At 53.6% G+C, this 20012-nt stretch overlaps 1 protein-coding gene across 1 annotated transcript in view; it reads right to left on the bottom strand.

Annotated features, from left to right (window-relative positions):
• Positions 1-489: 489 nt before the first annotated feature.
• dnaaf5 (dynein axonemal assembly factor 5) overlaps positions 490-20012 on the bottom strand; it is a 32280-nt gene continuing 12757 nt past the window's right edge. Inside the window, exons 7-13 of the mRNA XM_030345619.1 lie at positions 15664-15807; positions 13437-13605; positions 10926-11073; positions 7414-7564; positions 5011-5167; positions 4496-4687; positions 490-1047 (exon numbers count right to left, since the gene is read on the bottom strand). Of these exons, the coding sequence (XP_030201479.1) occupies positions 881-1047; positions 4496-4687; positions 5011-5167; positions 7414-7564; positions 10926-11073; positions 13437-13605; positions 15664-15807 (1128 nt within the window). The 3' untranslated portion in view covers positions 490-880. The remainder of the gene's footprint in view (positions 1048-4495; positions 4688-5010; positions 5168-7413; positions 7565-10925; positions 11074-13436; positions 13606-15663; positions 15808-20012) is intronic.

The raw sequence follows: 20012 nt of genomic DNA, 5'->3' as shown, positions 1-20012 counted from the left end.
TGAAATAACTTGAACGGAACTTTAGACATTTGGGGATAAGCAGCACAGCAGTCGGGTAGCTATTTTAAGCTATAATAAACTGCGCATTTTGTTTATTTAGGTGAAGCATTATGAAAAAATGTTCATGCAAAATAAAGCATAGAAATCATTTTGGCATTTTCATTTTCCGTCTGGGCTAAGCTCGGATGTTTATGAAACCTAGAAATACCCTTGGCTTAAGGAGTGGACCCATCAAAAACTCATTTCACAATCGGATGTTTTTGCAATCACATTAGGTTGTTTCAGTCATTAGCCTGTGACGTCAGTGGGGGTGGCAAGTGGAATCACGTGACAGCACTTGGACGTTGGATGTCCATATCCTACAAGCCGCAGCGAGACATTATAGGAACGGGTTGGATTTTAAAACCATCTCCCAACCTCGACATTTGGCTCAATGATCAATACAACACAACGATACAGTACCTAATAAATAAAGACAGGACGGGGAGCCTCACTTTAACTTTTATTAAAATATAAAGCAAGTATTTTTTTTAATATATAGCCTATAACGTAAAAATACATGTTAGGTATAAAACATCTCATTTCACAAACGTCCAAATTTTTCTCTAATCAGTAAAATAAACGCAGTGTATCTGGCATGACAATAACAGAAGTCAAATAAATCTGAACCTAAATTCTTGATCTCGAACCCATGACAGTTAACATATCACTCATTGAGTTATTCTAGCTTAGTTAAGATGAGAACAACTCAAAAAAATGAACAATTGCCATTAAAATGAGAACATGCACGTTTTATCCATCTTTCAAATGAAGGCACAAACGCCATTGCCATCCGGCTCGACAGCGCCCTCTGCGGACAGCGAGCGGAACGACCGGGACTTTATGAGTCTGCGGGTTGAGCAGGCTCGACAGCTCCCCCTCTCGGCAGGGAGTGGATGTGCAGCAGCAGCTGCTCACAGTAGGCCGGGCTGCGCTGTTTGTCCTTGGCCGCTTGTGTCTCCCTCTCCAACAGGGCAGGGTGAACCCGGCTGCCCGCCTTCAGCACCCCTGGGGAAGCCACAGGACACAGTCAGACGTTAAGGTGACTGAGCACATATAACACATTGAGCGTGAGGTAAACTTGATTGTTAGCAAATTATTTGCCAATTGTTGCATTGTGTGCACATATTGTGCTGCTCATGTGATGTCCTGCAAAGGAATGCATAATAAATGAAGGGCCCAAGGTACACGGTACAAACTGTTCTGTCACCGGGCCGGAATGAGGGAACATGATCTTCTATGGCCCATTAGCAACTACTGTTTTCCGCACGTTTATATTGTGTATAAAAACAAGTGTGCTGGGCCACCAGCAGATGGCGCCGATGCACCGCATAAACCGAGCATCCCAAAGTGCAAGTAGTTTTCCAGCAGATGGCGACACGTCAACTCTACCCTACCCTTTCCTCTCGTCCCCGGGACCCGCTGTGAGATCAATGCGTGTATATAGTATTACTCCAAATTGGTGTGGACGGGAAATACTTAGGGAACCGCACTTGCACAGGTGCTGCCGGAGCGTGTGACAAGTCCATCACCCTAAATGAGTTTAACCGTGCCGGCGTATCAAGTGATACCGCGCGGAACTTTGTTCCTGACGGGGAACAATCTTTAAACACGGTACCGGCCTGGAACTGGTTGGGGTGGGAAACAAATGAGAACAATGAGGAGTTTATTGGCACTGGTTCAGCCATAAATGTGTGTGTGTGCGTGTGCGTGTGTGTGTGTGATTGCGTGCAAGCGTTAGCAGGTAACAGACGTGCTGCCAAGGCTGTGGGATTACAGGGTTTGTGGTGGTGGGGTTCTGTTTTTGCGTGTGTGTGTGTGTGTGTGTGTGTGTGTGTGTGTATAAGTGTGCGTGCGTGTGTGTGTCCGTCATGCTGTCAGGGCCGCTGCCAGACATCCAGCCACTTCACAGACGTACGTTTGAAATCCTAGAAGCATACGAATTGGATCATGAAAACGAGGAACAAAGAGGAGTGGGGGGGGGGGGGGGGGGCGGGGGGGAGTCGTGCACCAGCGTGCGGGACGCTTCCCGACCGGGACGGGGGTTCTGCCGTCAGACACGAGGCTGTCACTCAGCGGGCCGTCGGGACATCCCTCTCCCACACACACACACACACCCACACCCACACACACACACACAGTATAGATATCAAAGTCAAAACCAGGTTTACGTTATTGCCTGATCCTGCTTCCTCAGAGCAAGGTCCCAGACCCTTAAGAGGAACGACTTATTGCCCCTGGAAGCCTTCCAACGGCCCTGTGGGAGAGCTACAATCCCTGGTATGGGAGCTATTGCTGGATCTGGTGGATGTAAAGAATTGAACCCCCCACTCCCTTCCTCATTCCTCCTCATCATTCCTTCCCCTCCTCCTCCACCTCCCTTCCCTCTCCACCTTCCTTCCTCTTCCCCTCCTCCTCCTCCTCCTCCTCCTCGCCCTCCACCTCCTGCTGCTCCTCCTCCCTTCCCTCTCCTCCTCCTCCTTAAAAGAAGAGAGGGGGCCTCTGTCTTGGACATTCATACCACTCACCAGCACCCTGTCAAGACTAATGACAAGTAACAACCATGAGAGAGGAGCAGAGATCGGCTGCTCTAACAACCATGAGAGGAGCAGAGAGGAGGAGAGAGGAGCAGAGAGGAGCAGGAGACAGGAGGAGAGAGGAGGAGCAGAGAGGAGGAGAGAGGAGGAGCAGAGAGGAGAAGCAGAGAGGAGCAGAGAGGAGCAGGAGACAGGAGGAGAGAGGAAGAGGAGAGAGGAGGAGAGGAGCAGAGAAGAGAAAAAAGTCAGCCCTGGATCTTCTAAATGCATAAATAAAATAAGGCTACCGGTAACTGAGGGAAACCGTGACGTCTCTGGGTAAAACGTGGGGCAGGAGAGCGAGAGCGTACTGGAGACAGAGAGAGGACGGACACAAGTAGACAGGGGGATCATGTGGATACAGAAACGTGCAGGGATGGAGAGAAGGCTCTTTCTCCATGTGGTTGTCATGAGAGAGAGAGAGAGAGACCCAGTGATTGAGAGTTGAGAGTTGAGAGCAGCCAGGTGGGACCATCTGTTTTGATGTGCGATTGATAAACCAGTACAGTTGGAAGCTAACCCCTGTGTGAGGATATGGGGGGGGGTCATCACAGAGCTGGGTTGTGTGGGCAGCAGTGGTATGTAATAGATGTCACAGACATTAGCCTGCGTACTTGTAGATATCTCTCAAGGGGGTACTTGCACTGTAACATTTCACACACACACACAACTTCAACTGATGAAAGCCCTTGATGGACTTGCCTTGTTAAAGTGTCCGTGTCTGTGTGTGTCTGTGTGTGCTTGTGCGTGTGTGTGCGTGCGTGTGTGTCTGTGCGGGTGTGCGTGTGTGTGGGAAAGAGGCCGCAGCTCCAGCTGGGCCCGGTGATGAGCGAGTAGGAGAGCGAGAAAAATGCAGAAGCTTTGATATGAGGAGGAGAGATGCAGGCTCACCGGCTGGTGAGCCTGCATCTCTCCTCCTCATATCAAAGCTTCTGCATTCGCTCTCCTACTCGCTCTCCATCTCCCGCTCGTATCAAAGCCTCAGAGTCTTCCCGGTTCCACACCCATCCGCCCTTCTCACCTCCCGGGTTCCCCCCCTCCTCCTTCCTCCATCCGTGACCGGCAGAGCCCTCCTCTACTGTCTCCTCTGTCATCATCCAATATCCCTCAACGTTCTTCCCCCCCCCCCCCCGACCAATGCTGGCTTCACAAAACACTCGGCGGATCACCTCAAAGTCACGACGCTCAATGCTAAAATCCCCCAGGCTTGTGATTCACGGGGTGGAACACAAGCACATGCTCATCCCTCATCATCGAACCTCTTTCCAGATGGTTCCATCGGTCCTGTTTTGGTTCCGGTACACCGGGATCCCACGGTAAAGCAAGAGACGGTCACACTCTTGTTTGTTTTTCCTCGGAGGATCACGTGACTAGGGCAGGGCTTGTTATGCGATGAATTCAATGTGCAGATGGTTTGACTCGAGAGATCAGCACAAAGTACCTTTTAAGTAAAAGGACGAGTTTGTCGAGGTCGTTCACGGGCATCCTGAATGTAAACGGCGTCAGCTCGAGGCTGATGTGATTTGCCGAAATCACTCAGGGAATGACAAACATCTCTGTTTCCCTCCTGTCCCTGGAAGTCTCTGAAGTGAGGTTATATATCTGCCATTAACCACACCGAAAACACTAGGAGAGAGTCGTGGAAAAATAGTTTTTTTCCCCCACTGTTGATGTCACGATCGTCGGAACCACAGAACTACGCTGACCTCGGCCTTCCAGATCCCAAACAGAGGCCAGGTGTTTTCGCTCGATGGATAAACCGGTGTGACAGTCGATCGAAGCGCCATCACTTGTATCCGCGCCGACCGAAGTACGCGACGTGCAAGCCCCTCATGGTACGGCCTCCAGCCCCCGCGACCCCCTCCCACACGCGGACTCACCCAGCACCTGCTCCTGCACCGAGCCGTCGGGATCGTCCAGGTGGAGGAGGAGCTGCTGGAACAGGAACTCCAGGTGCGCGCCGTACAGATGGGGGTGGTAGTCTTCACCCAGGCTGGACAGCCACAGGCCCAGCGCCTTCAGGGCCACGGCACGCACCTGGTCGCTGCTGTCGTCCAGACGCTTCACAAGCTCTGGGGGGGGGGGGGGGGGAGGGGGCACACGCACACACACGCACACGCACACACACGACCATGAGGCTCACATCGCTCTGTGGAAAAGGGTATTTTCGTCTGCATGGGGGTCTGTCTGACTATGAGTGCATCTGCCTGTGCCCGGGTGTGTGTTTGCCTGCGTCTGTGTGCGTGCATATTAGTGTGGAACCATGTGTGTGCGTGTCTGTGTGTGTATGTGTGTGTGCATCTGTGTGTGTACCTGGGTAGATCTTGTTGAGGGCGTCCGGGTGCAGGCTGGTCTGTGTGTGTCTGTGTGTGTGTGTGTGTGTGTGTCCCCCTACCTGGGTAGATCTTGTTGAGGGCGTCCGGGTGCAGGCTGGCCCCCACCTTGGCCAGCAGGAGGGAGAGGCAGCGGCAGGCGAACAGCCGGGCCGTCGGGGAGGACTCCTCCAGACCGCCCAGCAGCGTGGAGCACAGCTTCTGCTCCACACACAGCAGCTGGAGCACACACACACACACGCACACGCACACAGGCACACACAGAGTTACCTTGTGGACAAAGTCACTGGGAGTTCGAGGAGAAGACTGAATCGATGTCCTTGATGTGTTCATAATCATGATAGATCACGAACATCTCAGTGCATTATCTCAGTACATTATCTCATCCCTTTATCAGGAAGAGCGTCGGAAGAGTGATCGAGCGAGAGTGAGAGAGTAAAGTTACCGGTACGTAGCACACAGCATTATATGCAAGAGTCCCAAGAGTCTCTTATGTATAATGATGTAATATATCTTAAACTATAGTTTCAATACTGCAGCATTTCAGATCGAAAGAGAGCCCGCATGACCCCACGGAGCGTCGGCCAGGACCAGCTGTCCCTTCCTGTGTGTGACATCGTCACCCGAACGAGCGCTCGGAAAACAGAAGAAAGACGAGGAGGAGGAAGAGGAGGCGAGAGAGAGAGTTGGCGGGAGAGCGAGTTGGCACGGACGCGTCCCGGCGGTGACCTCATGGAGGACAGAGTGAGGAGGGTGTCTGGGAGAGGAAGCAGCTAATGGGATTCACAGGGCCCACCGACGGGCTGCTGTACTGGGCCGAGCGCGCTCAGGAAGAACCGGAACATGGAGCCTGGGAGAACAGGGTGGTGGTGGAAGAGATCGCTACGTTTCTCCGCCCTTTGATTTCCTTTTTTAATGACCGGATGATGACCTGATCCAAACGTGTGTACACACACACACACACACACACACACACACACACACACACACACACACACACACACACACACACACACACACACACACACACACACACACACACACACACACACACACACACACACACACACACACCTCAAAGATGATGGAACGTTTGGACACACAAATATGTCCTCTATTGTTACGTTACTATTTTACTTTATTAATCCGAGCACGTCCACACACAGACACACACACACACACACACACACACACACACACACACACACACACACACACACACACACACACACAGACACACACACAGACACACACACACACACACACACACACACAGACACACACACACACACACACACACACACACACACACACACACACACACAGCTTGAGGCAGGTGCTGGGAGGGGAAGTGACAGCGGGGGTATTTCTAGCGTATAATAGCCCGTCCAGCTACAGAGGAAGCATTATCCCACAGGGACCAAGGTATACAGACAGCTGCCCCCACCCACCAACACCTGCTCACCATTCCATCCAAACCTCAGACCGAACGGGTGGAGAGAGGGAGGGAGAGAGAGAGAGAGAGGGAGAAAGAGGGAGAGAGAGAGAGCCCATGAGAGAGCGAAGGAGAAAGAGAGACGGAGAGGGAGGGAAGAAGGGTGGGATGGAGGGAGAGAGCCAGTGAAAAAGTTGGCGAGCGAGAGAAAGGAAGCGATGGAGCGAGGGAGAGAGAAAGAGAGAGGGAGTCAACACACCCTACACTTGACTAGGCAGCCAGGTGGGAGACTCTGTTTTGACGGGCGATGACTAAACCAGGAGGGTTTGAAGTGAAAGGCCATGTGCGGACGGGTTTGAACGATTGGCCAAGCGTGTGTTTTCCTCTTTGGAGATGAGTCATCTTGTGGGGAAGTGTTTCTGCGGCGCTCCACACGTTTCCAGTGGTGTCATCCAGCTCCTTACGTCCACTCGATCTAATTCACAGGTCTCTGGGAACGCAGGGGTCCCTGCCTGGGGTAACGATTACGTGTCCTCCACCCATGTGTGTGTTTTATAGTTTGCACGTGTTTATGAGGATATATTTATGTCTGTGTTCTTATGTGAACGTGCGTTTGTGACTGTTCTGTGTGTGTGTGTGTTTGAGCCTGTGTGTGTCTGTGTGCCTGTGTTTGTGTGTGTGTGCTCCTGTGTGTGTGTGTGTGTGTGTACCTGTGTTTGTGTGTGCCTCTCTGTGTGTGCATGTGTGTGCGACTGCTTGTCTGTGTGTTTGTGTTTGTGTGTGTATGTATGTGTCTATGTCTGTGTGTGTGTGTGTCTATGTGTGCCTCTCTGTGTGAATGCCTCTATGTGTGTGTATGTGTGTGTGTCCATAGGTGTGCCCCTCTCTACCTGTCCGTGTGTGTGTGTGTGCCTCTCTGTGTGTGTGTGTGTGTGTGTGTGTGTGTGTGTGTGTGTGTGTGTGTGTGTGTGTGTGTGTGTGTGTGTGTGTGTGTGTGTGCGCCTCTCTGTGTGTGTGCGCCCCTCTCTACCTGTCCAGGTGTGAGGGAGCCCCCGTGCAGCAGGGCCAGCAGGCAGCTCAGGGCGGCGGTGCGCAGGGCCCCCGCCGTGCGGCCCCCCTGCCACACCAGGTTGGGGAGCAGCACCTCACACAGGAAGCCCTCCGCCGCCGCACCGAAACACCTGGGGGGGGGGGGGGGGGAAGAGAGAGAGGGAGAGAGAGAGAGGGAGAGAGGGAGAGAGAGAGAGAGAGAGAGAGAGAGAGAGAGAGAGAGAGAGAGAGAGAAAAAATGGGTTGAGTTGAAAGCTTAGAAGCCCAAAAAGCATATATTTTACCTTCAGAGTACTTCAAAGTCTAACTTTAATGTACCTTTCACTATCTACTGCAACAAATGAACACAGCAAAACATCATGCCAAGGGTATACCAGTGGACGACGGACCTATGAATGCAGCCCTCCCATCACCCATACGTGATGGGTGATGGGAGGGCTATGCTGTCCTTGTGCGTGTCTAATGGGTGGATTGGGCATGAGTTTATCAAGGCGGCTGGGAGAACTGCAAGGCAACGCGTAAAGGTAGACCTCGCTACAGCCTGGAGGCTACGCAGAGGACAAGACCAGTGGGACGAGCCAGGAAACACTGCCTTGACTCTCTCACCCGTACTGTGTGTTTGTTTGTGTGTGTGTGTGTGTGTGTGTGTGTGTGTGTGTGTGTGTGTGTGTGTGTGTGTGTGTGTGTGTGTGTGTGTGTGTGTGTGTGTGTGTGTGTGTGTGTGTGTGTGAGAGAGTGAGTGTGTGAGACATCTCAAGGATCCAGGTTCCACTCTCACTCTCTGGACGTCATTCTCATTTGATTCAAGGTCGATTTACCGACGAGGCAGAATGATTTGATCCAAACAAAATGGACGCCATGGATGCCCTGCGGTGATCCTTCGCGTTTTGGCAGACAACAAGTACGTAAAAGTCCCGCTATAACAACCCAAATCGGGAAAACGCACGGCACACACTGCTACGTGGTGTGGCGCCGACCGGCCACGAGGGGGCGCCTGAGTGCCGCCGATGGAGGGACACAGCAGCAGGCTTTATGAGGAGGGTGTCATGGATGGCTTGTGGAGAGGGCTGGCCTGTCATCAATACTGAGACACTAAGATGTGGTAAAACCTTGTTCCCACATCACAGCAGATAGGACACATAGACACTGGCATAAACACACACACACACACACACACACACACACACACACACACACACACACACACACACACACACACACACACACACACACACACACACACACACACAGTTGATTTTGGTTTGTCTTCTTGAAGGGTGCATTCCCTTCAACTTAAGTTTCAGCTTCACCTCTTCCTCTCTCTTTTCTTTCTAATCACAGGCCGCAATCCACATGAAACAAAGACATTCATATGCGTGCCAGTTTGCCTGTGTGTACAACAGAGTCCGATATGACCGCAAACGGCCTCCTCCTCCTCCTCTTCCTCCTTCTCCATCAGAGCTGTCATTATGTCATTTCGACCGGCAGAACAAAGAGCAGCACCTCGGCTTTGGCGGTTGGTGGGGTGGGGGTGGTGGGGGCATCATCGTGTTCCCCTGATGACACGGCGCGCGTGTGGCCTACAATCTGCCTCGGCTGTGATTGCACAGGAGGGCCTCGTAAATCAACACTCAGGTGGAGAGGGGGAGGGAGGGAGGGAGGGAGGGAGGGAGGGAGGGAGGGAGGGAGGGAGAGAGAGAGAGAGAGAGAGAGAGAGAGAGAGAGAGAGAGAGAGAGAGAGAGAGAGAGAGAGAGAGAGAGAGAGAGAGAGAGAGAGAGAGAGAGAGAGAGAGAGAGAGAGAGAGAGAGAGAGAGAGAGAGAGAGAGAGAGAGAGAGAGAGAGACTAAAGTATGAATGGGAACATAAACGTGAATACCGCAGCGCCTCCCGTCGGGACAGGGCTGCGGTCTCCGAAGCTCTTTGAAGGTGTAATGTGATTTCGGTCTCTGGGATGGCTCTGTGATCACTGCAGATATGAGCGGCAAGGGGACGTCCCGGAGTTGGATGGGGGGGACCAGGCGGGGATGGGGGGGAGGCAGAGAAGACAGGTTCCCTTTGTCTCCGATGCTCGTTTAAAAAAGCGTGAAACACGCTGATGGGCTGTGACCCGTGAAACGAGAAGGTATTAAAGTAATAACGCGGGTTTTAAAAGGATACGGTTGCACTCTGTTTAAGGAGCGGGGGTAAGCCGGTTGGAAGCTCACCCGAGTCGCTCAGCCTTTATACCGCTGCCAGGTACATTTAAAACACATCGTGGAGTCTCGGAGAACACCCCTTCACACGTCTCATCACGTCGTAGAGGTTAGTACCTTCGCGGACCCCCCTAGCATTATCCCGCGGACCCCCCCTCCGTGACCCTACAAGACGCAACAATGAGGCCTCCGACCTCGGCGACACACACACACACACACACACACACACACACACACACACACACACACACACACACACACACACACACACACACACACAGTACAGGGGTCACCACGGCAACCCTGCCATGTTTTTCGTTGTTTTCTCCCCCCCCCCCCCTTAACCCGGGGTGAGTGACAGGGACAGCCGGGGGATGCTGGGAGCTGGGGAGGGCACCGCCCTCAGGCTCAACGCATTCCCCCAGATTAGAGCTCTGATCTTAGGGTGCGATATGCACAGCTGAGGGCTTGGGTGGAGGAGGAGGTGGTGGTGGAGGAGGAGAGGCTGGTGGTGGAGGTAAGGGGGGCTTGTTACAGGAGAGGAGCCCCTTATAAACGGGTCGCCCCTCAATAAGGGAGGCGTCGGCGTGGGGCATTGTCTGACACCCCCCTGAAACTAGCGTGGGTTTACCAGCGACAGTAACCCTGCAACGGGATACCCCGTCAGAGGGGGACCCCAATAAAGATGGAATTCCACCCATCGGCCCGCAAGTGGCGGGGAGATGATGGACTCGGGGACTTTTGAGTTTGGCTTGTCTGGAAGTACGACTCCCAGTGGGGTTGAAGGGGAGTTTAGGATCGCCTTTCATTACCGACGAGGACTTTTGTGCATACAGGAGGCTGGACGGTCTTCTGTAATCACCGCCTTGGAACTGAGAGTTGGCAAACAGGATTAAACCAAACCGTTGAGCCAGGAGCAGGGTATTGAACTTCAAACCCAGACTCTGGTGGGACGCTGCTGGCGAGGTTTGTGTGTTTTCTGTTTCAATGTGTTCTTGTGTGTGTGTCTACAGGTTACTGAGAGTGGGAGAAGTACTAGCAGTATTATGGCGCCTGAATACGGGGGTAAGTGGGGACTGAAACCAACTGACCGGGGCTGGATCCATGATTATTCGATCATTGTCTTGAAAAGATGTTGACTTCGCATCAGACATGTTTATTTATTTTTATTGCCTTCAAAGTGTGTGTGTGTGTGTGTGTGTGTGTGTGTGTGTGTGTGTGTGTGTGTGTGTGTGTGTGTGTGTGTGTGTGTGTGTGTGTGTGTGTGTGTGTGTGTGTGTGTGTGTGTGTTCCCCTCACCCCTGTGAGTCCAGGTTGCTGCCTACGTCCAGAAGCAGCTTGGCCAGCATGGTGAAGATGCTGAGCCTCATCTCGGGGTCCGTGGTGGGCTGTAGACACACCTGGAGCAGGGCCATCAGCTGGCCCACAAACTCCCCTAGAACTGGACCTGGGACACACACACAGACACACACCACATCAGTAATGAGGTTTGTAACACGCTGACCACTAACACCACAGCACTAACACATTCCATCTGCGTTTCCTTTTGTTTCCCGGAAAACATGACATTAGGCCCGTCGGCATTCCCCCTTCCGAACCTTGACCCTTCAAACGTTTACTTTGGAAAAGTCGGGACAAAATAACAAATCCCACTGTCTGGAAAATGTTCCCTTTTTTAGCCATCCTGGGTAGGAGCAGAGGGCAAGAACAACAGAGGGAACGTCCCTCGCAATATAAAGCAGTGGAGCACTGGTGAGGTTCGGACGTCTGGGAACGGCCAAGACAGTGACACACGCTAGGTCTATGAAGCACGGCAACAGAAAGCTCTGTGTGTGGTAGGGTGCTCCTATAGTGGGTACGAGCAGATGAATCAGAGTACACGTTATTACCACACACACACACACACACACACACACACACACACACACACACACACACACACACACACACACACACACACACACACACACACACACACACACACACACACACACACACACACACACACACACACACACACACAGTGTCTGACCACATATTTACCCAGCCATATACAGTATGTATGTATATATATATATATATATATATATAGATAGATAGATAGAGATATAGAGATATAGATATACTGTATAGTGATCTTGCCGGGCATGAGGTTCTGAGTTGGAGATATGATAGGAGACACTGGCATCCTGAAATGCTTTATGGGTAGTTGTCAATGCCATCGGGTTTGTAGGGCGTGTAACGATAGCCAACGGCCTGTGAGCGGCCGACGTCTGCACAAGGTTATGCACAGAGAATCCAATAGGCTAAGACACACACAGACACACACACACACACATACAGTCCCACACACACACATTGGAAAATAACATGAAAGTGGCGCAATATGACGAAACGTCTGCTGCCCTCTCTCCTTTCACACACACACACACACACACTCTCTCTCTCCCGTTCCAGCATGGGTCACCCCACTGCTGTTGTACCCGTCGAGACACCCACGGAAAGGAAACCTATTCTCAGAGTGACGGAGGGGAAAAGAGCGAGGGGAGGAAGCGAGAGGGTCACATGTATCACCGTGTCTCACAGAGGTCTCCGTCGGCAGAGGAAAAAACACAAGCGCGCGCGTGTGTGCATGTGTGTGTGTGAGTCAGTGATTAGGTTGAGTAAGCCCCAGGACAAGGTCCCAGTTGTCCCATTAACGGCTGGAGAGGAAGTGTGTTTCGACTGGATCACCACCACACACACACACACACACACACACACACACACACACACACACACACACACACACACACACACACACACACACACACACACACACACACACACACACACACACACACACACACACACACACACACACACACAGGTCATCAAAGGGGCTTTGATGGAGGGCCAAGAGTGTGAAGGTAAAGTGTATGGCCCTTTTGATCGGGTCACCCGCTTGGGTCTGACTGGCCGAACTCAGACCAGACTGGACTGGTCAGCAGACAGAGGGGGGGGGGGGGGGGGGTTGTGATGGAGATGGCGGGGCACCCATGGCAACAAATTTGACTTAAAGAAGAGGAGAGAGGAGGGGAAGAGGTTGGAAGGAGGAGAGAGGGGTCGCCAGAGGGGTGTGTCGCCAGAGGGGCTAATCACGTGGGATCAGCCCGTCGGAGTAGCTCACTGTCCCTGGATCAGCCCGGGACAATAGGCTGGGAGAAGGACGGTCTAAAGCCCACTGTCCCCGGGTCAGCCTGTGTTGGTCCCAGCCCAGTAGGGCAAGTGCACAGCCCTTTAACCCCGCCGATTCTCACTACCAATTATGCCCGCATGGGTCGGCCAGGCGTGCCAACCCACACAGGCACACACTGACACACACACACACACATTGTGTGCGTGCGTGTGTGTCTGTGCATGTGGTTAACAACAACAGTGTTGCGGCGTGTTGCTCCGGGTCTTTGATGTGCGTCAAAGTCGAACAGTTCAGCGGCTGGGGTGGGGGGGGGGTGGGGGGGTGGGCTCCAACAAAAGTTGTCAACCAAGCCGCCTTTAAACACAACACAGCCTCTTAGAACAGGAGCCGCTGTTGACTGACTGTCTGGCTGACAAAGTGCTCCGGCACGGCCAACGAGCGCGTTCAGGCAGGTCAATCCGACGCGTTACATGAATACAAAAAAACCTCCGATGTCGTTCCACACAGCTGCAGAATCCCCACAATTTAATACCGGATCACCTCGAAACCCAAGAGCCCCTGTAGCGTCCCAGGTAGACGTGTGTTGTGGTGAGGCAGGGGTGAGGTGATGCAGGGTGGGCCTGACTGCTTACCCGACTGCTCGGCGATGATCTGGAGCTGGAGCCTCTGGGGGGAGCAGCCCGACCAGTCGCGGGCCGAGGCCAGCAGCCAGCCCAGCAGCTGGGCCATGTGCTGGCGGTAGAGCTCCGGGACGCCGGCCAGGCCCTGCACCTGACACAGCCGCCGCACGCTGCCCAGGGCCTGGGGGGAGACGGGGGAGATGGGGGAGAGGCGGGCGGACCAGGGGGGGAGATGGAGAGAGCGAGAGCGAGAGAGAGCGAGAGAGAGAGAGAGCGAGAGAGAGAGGGAGGGAGGGAGGGTCAGATGGGAGGACCAGGGTCAAGGGCATTTCATGTTTGATGTTTCCTCCGAATGTAAAAGTGATTGAATTAGGTTTCCCCTGGGGGGGGGGGGGGGGTCTTGCGGAGAGACGGTCAGAGGGGAGGGGGGGTATGAAGTGTGGGAGACGGGGGGGAGCCGGATGCGACGCGTGAGAGCTGAGCTGTGAGCAGCTGTGCTCCGCGGCGGTGCACGCTGCACAGCCCCTCGGACCAGGGCGGGATCTGTCGCGACGCCACGCCATGGGAACGACAACAGCACGACCGGGGGTCCCGCTCACACAGAGGAACACACACAGAGACTGAGAGGATGTCCCTCCGTCACGCACGCACGCACACACACACAACAAACAGACATAACCACCCACACCCTCAAGCATCCACACATAGGCATTCAAAGGATGTCACACGCAGCCAAACAGACACACACACACAGTACAGGGGTCACAAAGGCAACACATACTCTCCCTCATGCATCAACAGATAGGCATTTAGAGGATGTCAAACTCCAGAAACACACACACAGACAGACAAACACACGAACACACACGAACAGGAAATCAAACAGTGAAGCTGAGCTAAACGGTTGGGAGATAACAGTAAATATACTCCTCAGAGTGAGTAGGAAGTGGCCCCTGGGCTTGTCCGTGGCCCCCGGGGGACGCTGTCTGAGTCGCAGCTGGCCCCCAGCAGGACTGTCAGACAGCCCAGCCGCCCCTCTGATGGGAACCCGAGCGCTGGCTTCTGGGAAGGAACACTAAGTGGCGTCCGGGAATGCCAGCGGCCTTTCTCAGCCTCTTTCTTCTTCTTCTTTAAGTTCTTCTTGTTCTTCTTCTTCTGTGGTCCTTCCCTCAATACCCGCTGTCAGTTGAACACACACACACACACACACACGGCCTGTGGTTGGTGTGTGTGTGTGTGTGTGTGTGTGTGTGTGTGTGTGTGTGTGTGTGTGTGTGTGTGTGTGTGTGTGTGTGTGTGTGTGTGTGTGTGTGTGTGTGTGTGTGTGTGTGTGTGTGTGTGAGGCATCAGTGCCAGCCTCTTCCCACTCCTGTGCTCATCATCAGCCTACTGACAGGCCAGCAAGCAGGAAGACAGACAGACACAAACACACACAGACAATCCTGAAGAGGATGTTGACCACGAGATGACCACCCCCGCTCTGATGACTGGACGGGACATCCAACCGCCAAACCCCAGGCGATGAGTGACATGCACGCAAAACAAAAACACACACACAAACACCTGCCAGGACCGGCCGTCTCTCACGCTACCTCTCAATCACTCACTCTCTCCAGCCCGTGGATTCACAGCGACACCTCAGAGGGTGCAATTTGGGCCCCGCCGGCTAAGTGGGTAATGATGGCGTTGGCCGCCGGACCCGCGTGCGAGAGCATTCCTCCGGAAGGCCGGCCGCGCCGTGGACCCAGCCGCCAGGAATCAAAACACACCGTTTATCTTCAGGAGAGGGGGTCGACGAGAACACGGCACGGGACACACGGAAGACTTGTGTGCGCTCTGCGGGCGATCGCGGCCTACATAAAACCATCGGGAAGGTTAGGGACGTTGCCATGGAAACAGGGAAGGAGGGAGCATTCCGGGATTCCTGGGCCGCTGAGACGGACTGTCAAATAATCTTTTTTAAGGTAATTACAGGCATGTGCACCGTTGCAGATGGTGTGTGTGTGTGTGTGTGTGTGTGTGTGTGTGTCTGTGTCTGTGTGTGTGTGTGTGTGTGTGCTCGTCTATGCGGTCCTAATTGTGTGCGGGCTACTTGTGTGTTTGCGTGCGTCCGAGTGAGAGTGTTTTTCCGTGCGCGGGTGCGTGTCTGTGTGTGCGCTTAGAGTGTGCGAGGGGTTGCGAGTCTGTACGTGTGTGGGTCTGTATGTACGCGTGTGTGTGTGCGTGCGTGCTCTCTCACCATGTCGCTGAGCACCTGCTCGGTGGACAGGCTCTGTACGGTCAACAGCACCTGGAGGAGCTGGAGGCTCACGGTGCCACAGTCTCGCCCGAGCTGGGTCAGCAGGGCATCCACACACGCCACCAACTGCTCCAGATACAGAGGCTGGGAGGAGGAGGAGGAGGAGGAGGAGGAGGAGGAGGAGGAGGAGGAGGAGGAGGAGGAGGAGGAGGAGGAGGAGGAGGAGGAGGAGGAGAAGTCCATGTTGACATCCATATTCAATCATTACATTTACATTGAGCGCATTTGACGCTGTTATCCAAAGCAACTTACAATAACTACATTTGTCACATTTTGAAGCAAGACATCGCCGTTGGTACAGTACACAATCTCTTCTCTTGAAGGGAACATTGTGGAACACGTCGTCTTGTCACGTTGTTAACGGTGAGACTTGATTTGATTGAAACCCAATGAGCCTTTGTCGATTGCGATGATAACATGGTTGGATTCAAACCTGCAGACACAAAGGCTTTCGCTGTTCATAATCAATAGTAATCACAATGTTGCCGTGTCATAATACATCCTTTTATTAGTGAGAGAGCGGAGAGACACGATTTCCTGTTTACCCCCGCTCCACGCTTACAGCCTGCAGACACACACACACACACACACACACACACACACACACACACACACACACACACACACACACACACACACACACACACACACACACACACACACACACACACACACACACACACACAAATATTCAAACGCTGCCCCTACCTCACCCATAACTTTCTACACCCTCCAGTCAACCCCCCCCCCCCCCAAACAACAACCAATCACTCCCGAGTCTACAACAACAGTAAGGCCACACATGTGAGCCCCGACTAGATAACCCAGAGCATGGCTGCGCTTTTTCCATTCCAATTAACCCTGTGTGTGTGTCTGTGTGTGTGTGTACGTGTGTGTGTGTACGTGTGTGTGTGTGTTCTTTCAAATATTTGTTCAAGATGGCTGTCACATCTCTTCACTGCCACCCGCTTGGGGCTGGTGTCCCGGTGAGCTCATGTTTAGATAAAGCCGCCGCGGCTCGGGCTAATTTCCATGCCATCACTGGGATCACGGCCTCGCTTCCTGTTTTCTCCTCCCCCGGCCTGTCATTAGGGCCTGGGAGGGGAGAGGGGAGAGGGGGGAGGGGGGGGGGGGGGAGGGAGAGGGAGAGGGGGGGGAGGGAGAGGCTGATGGCTAGACAGGGGTCTGAGGGAGGAAGGGGTCGTGTGTGTGTGTGTGTGTGTGTGTGTGTGTGTGTGTGTGTGTGTGTGTGTGTGTGTGTGTGTGTGTGTGTGTGTGTGTGTGTGTGTGTGTGTGTGTGTGTGACACCGATTGTGTTTAAGTGGCCCTCCTTACGCAAACACATTGGTGCTCTCGCGAGTCCGACCGAAGATTGTGAGAGCGAGAGTGTTTACAACGGAAATGTTTAAATCCACACACTTTCCATACAATAAACCCTTACTAGGTGCACGTGGCCGTGCACGTTTGCAGTACACACTAGGGGGAGCACTACCGCTTCAGAAGACCCCATGTACCGTGCCATGCGGACAGTGCTCTGAAACCAATGTCTGCGTGTGCGTGTGTGTGTGTGTGTAGGTATGTGTGTGTGTGTGTGTTGTCCATGTGCCTGTGCCCGTGTGTGCGTGCGTGATTAAGAGACCTCCAGTCTCTGGGAACATGAACCCACTTGTTTACCTTACCAGAGGTGCTGGCGGCCGACAGGCTGCGATACACACATGGGCATACGCATACATGGGAACAGCTTAGTGTACGCGGCGCGACGTCTTTCGCTGTTTGTTTAAAGTACACAAGCGTGTTCCTGGGGGCCCCCCCCCACCGAGGCCCCTACAGCTCTCCTCGGCACCCATGACATCACACTCCACCAGGGCTTACCCAGAACTACCCGACTGGTGACTCTCCACCAGCCTTCAAGGGGGCTGTCCTGTTATAGTTTAAGGGAACCCCCCCTTTTTAATCTCGACGTGGAACACAATGAGATCTTAGAAACCGTGTTACTGCCTGAGAGACGAAGGACGGAAGGAAAAGGGGGCTGGGGGGGGGGAGCTGTGTCATCGCCATGGATACGACACACTTCTGATACATTTTGACGTAGTAGTGAGCGATGTGTGCCTCGGAAAAGGAACTTGGACGTCACGCAAGAAGAACGCGGAACGGAGGGAAGCGTTCACTAACTAGACGGAAAACCAGACAAGACAACGCGTGGCGCAGGGGAGGGGGGGGGGGGGGGGGTTTCTGGAGCGCTGGGGTGGAAAACGCAGTGATTAGGGGGACACCTGGAACATGATGGGAGACACCTGGTTCTATTGGCTCGGGCTCGCTCCAGGCACAGGTTTACCACGGCGTGTATGAGTCTGTCTACCGCTGGACACCCCAATTACACACACACACACACACACACACACACACACACACACACACACACACACACACACACACACACACACACACACACACACACACACACACACACACACACACACACATGCAAGCGCACACATACATGCACAGACAGAGACACTCAGGATTTTAAATGAAATACCAGGGAAGGGAGTCCAACCCACCAGAGCGAGAGGACTGGGTTGGAGGGGATGACAGTAACTGATGTTGGCGCGGCAACGGGGAAAACACAAACACTCGTTAAAACGCAAGGGACGACGGGTCGCGTCAGACAGGTGAGTATTCAGACTGCTCCACTCTTACTCTGCTCCTTGGCCGAGATCTCCTCCTCTCTCGAGGTTCGAGAGAGAGAAGAACACAGACTGATCGAGGGATGGTGAGAGAGACAGTGAGAGAGACAGAAAGAGAGAGACAGGGAGAGACGATGAGAGAGACAGAGAGAGACAGTGAGAGAGACAGAAAGAGAGAGACAGGGAGGGACGATGAGGGAGACAGAAAGAGAGAGAGATAAGCAGACAGAGAAAGAGCGAGAGAGAGACAGAGAGACAGACAGAGACAAACAGACAGAGACAGACAGACAGACAGAGACGGATTGAGAGCGAGACAGAGAGAAACAGCGCAAGGAGACAGACAGGGAAGGAGCAAGCGGAGACAGGGCGAGGGAGAGGGGAGACAGGGCGAGGGAGAGGGGAGACAGGGCGAGGGAGAGGGGAGACAGGGCGAGGGAGAGGGGAGACAGGGCGAGGGAGAGGGGAGACAGGGCGAGGGAGAGGGGAGACAGGGCGAGGGAGAGGGGAGACAGGCGAGGGAGAGGGGAGACAGGGCGAGGGAGAGGGGAGACAGGCGAGGGAGAGGGGAGACAGGCGAGGGAGAGGGGAGACAGGGCGAGGGAGAGGGGAGACAGGGCGAGGGAGAGGGGAGACAGGGGGAGACGGCCCCGGTGCTGATACAGGAGTCGCCAGGCGTGTGTGTGCCGACAAGATGAAAGCAGAAGAGACACCCCCATCCCCCCACCTCTTTCCTCTCTGCTCTTGGGCTCCTGAGGGTCAACACTAAAAACAGTGTTTCTGCATGTTCACTGGCGGTAAATATGCCACTGTCAGGGGCCCCTTTTTCCTCTTGCGGACACACACACAGGTTTCTATGTATTTCCTTTCCAAGAAGCTGGTGCGCAAGTACTTGATCTCTGTAGACATTGGCGTGCGCAGGTGTGTGTGTGTGTGTGTGTGTGTGTGTGTGTGTGTGTGTGCGCAGACCGCAGCTCCGAAAGCACCATCCTGAGGGGATTCACACACCTACACCCTGTAAATCTTCCCCCACCGGCACAACACAACAAACCGGCTCCTCTTTCTAACACCCCCACAGCCCCTGACATCATCCTCAAATTTATGCTGATCTTCTTTCGAGTGAGACAGACACTCCTGTTCATGTTTTCTCGAACGTCTTTGTTTTATGTCACCCACTTGGAAAAAGGACAGAAAACACAAGACAAGAACCGCAGAGGACTTGAAAGAGCGAGGAAGGTTAAATAGAGGTTGGGGTAACATATATCAGCCCCCCCCCCCCCCCCCCCCCCATCTTGTAGCCCTCCCCACAATGCAGAGTGTGCACACACGCACACACACACAAACTGAGGGGCACGCACACATGCTGGCACACGCACACAACCAGACACACCCTCCAAGAGTACTTTGAAGTTTGTTTTTCAATTCATGTCTTACGCGGACTACTCACGTCCAGATCCAACCTTTTATTGTTCTCTGTCACTCGCTCTTTCCACTTCCCTCCCTCCCTCCCACTTCCCTCCCCTCCCTCCCTCCCTCCCTCCCCTCCCTCCCTCCCTCAGAGCACATGGTACGAGTCAGTCCTGAGGAAGGGCCGGAAAACAAGAA

The sequence above is a fragment of the Gadus morhua genome, chromosome 2 (assembly GCF_902167405.1).
Source record: "Gadus morhua chromosome 2, gadMor3.0, whole genome shotgun sequence".
In the NCBI taxonomy this organism is placed as follows: domain Eukaryota; kingdom Metazoa; phylum Chordata; class Actinopteri; order Gadiformes; family Gadidae; genus Gadus; species Gadus morhua.
The sequence above is the reverse complement of the archived record's forward strand: the minus strand, read 5'-3'. Positions and strand labels throughout refer to the sequence as shown.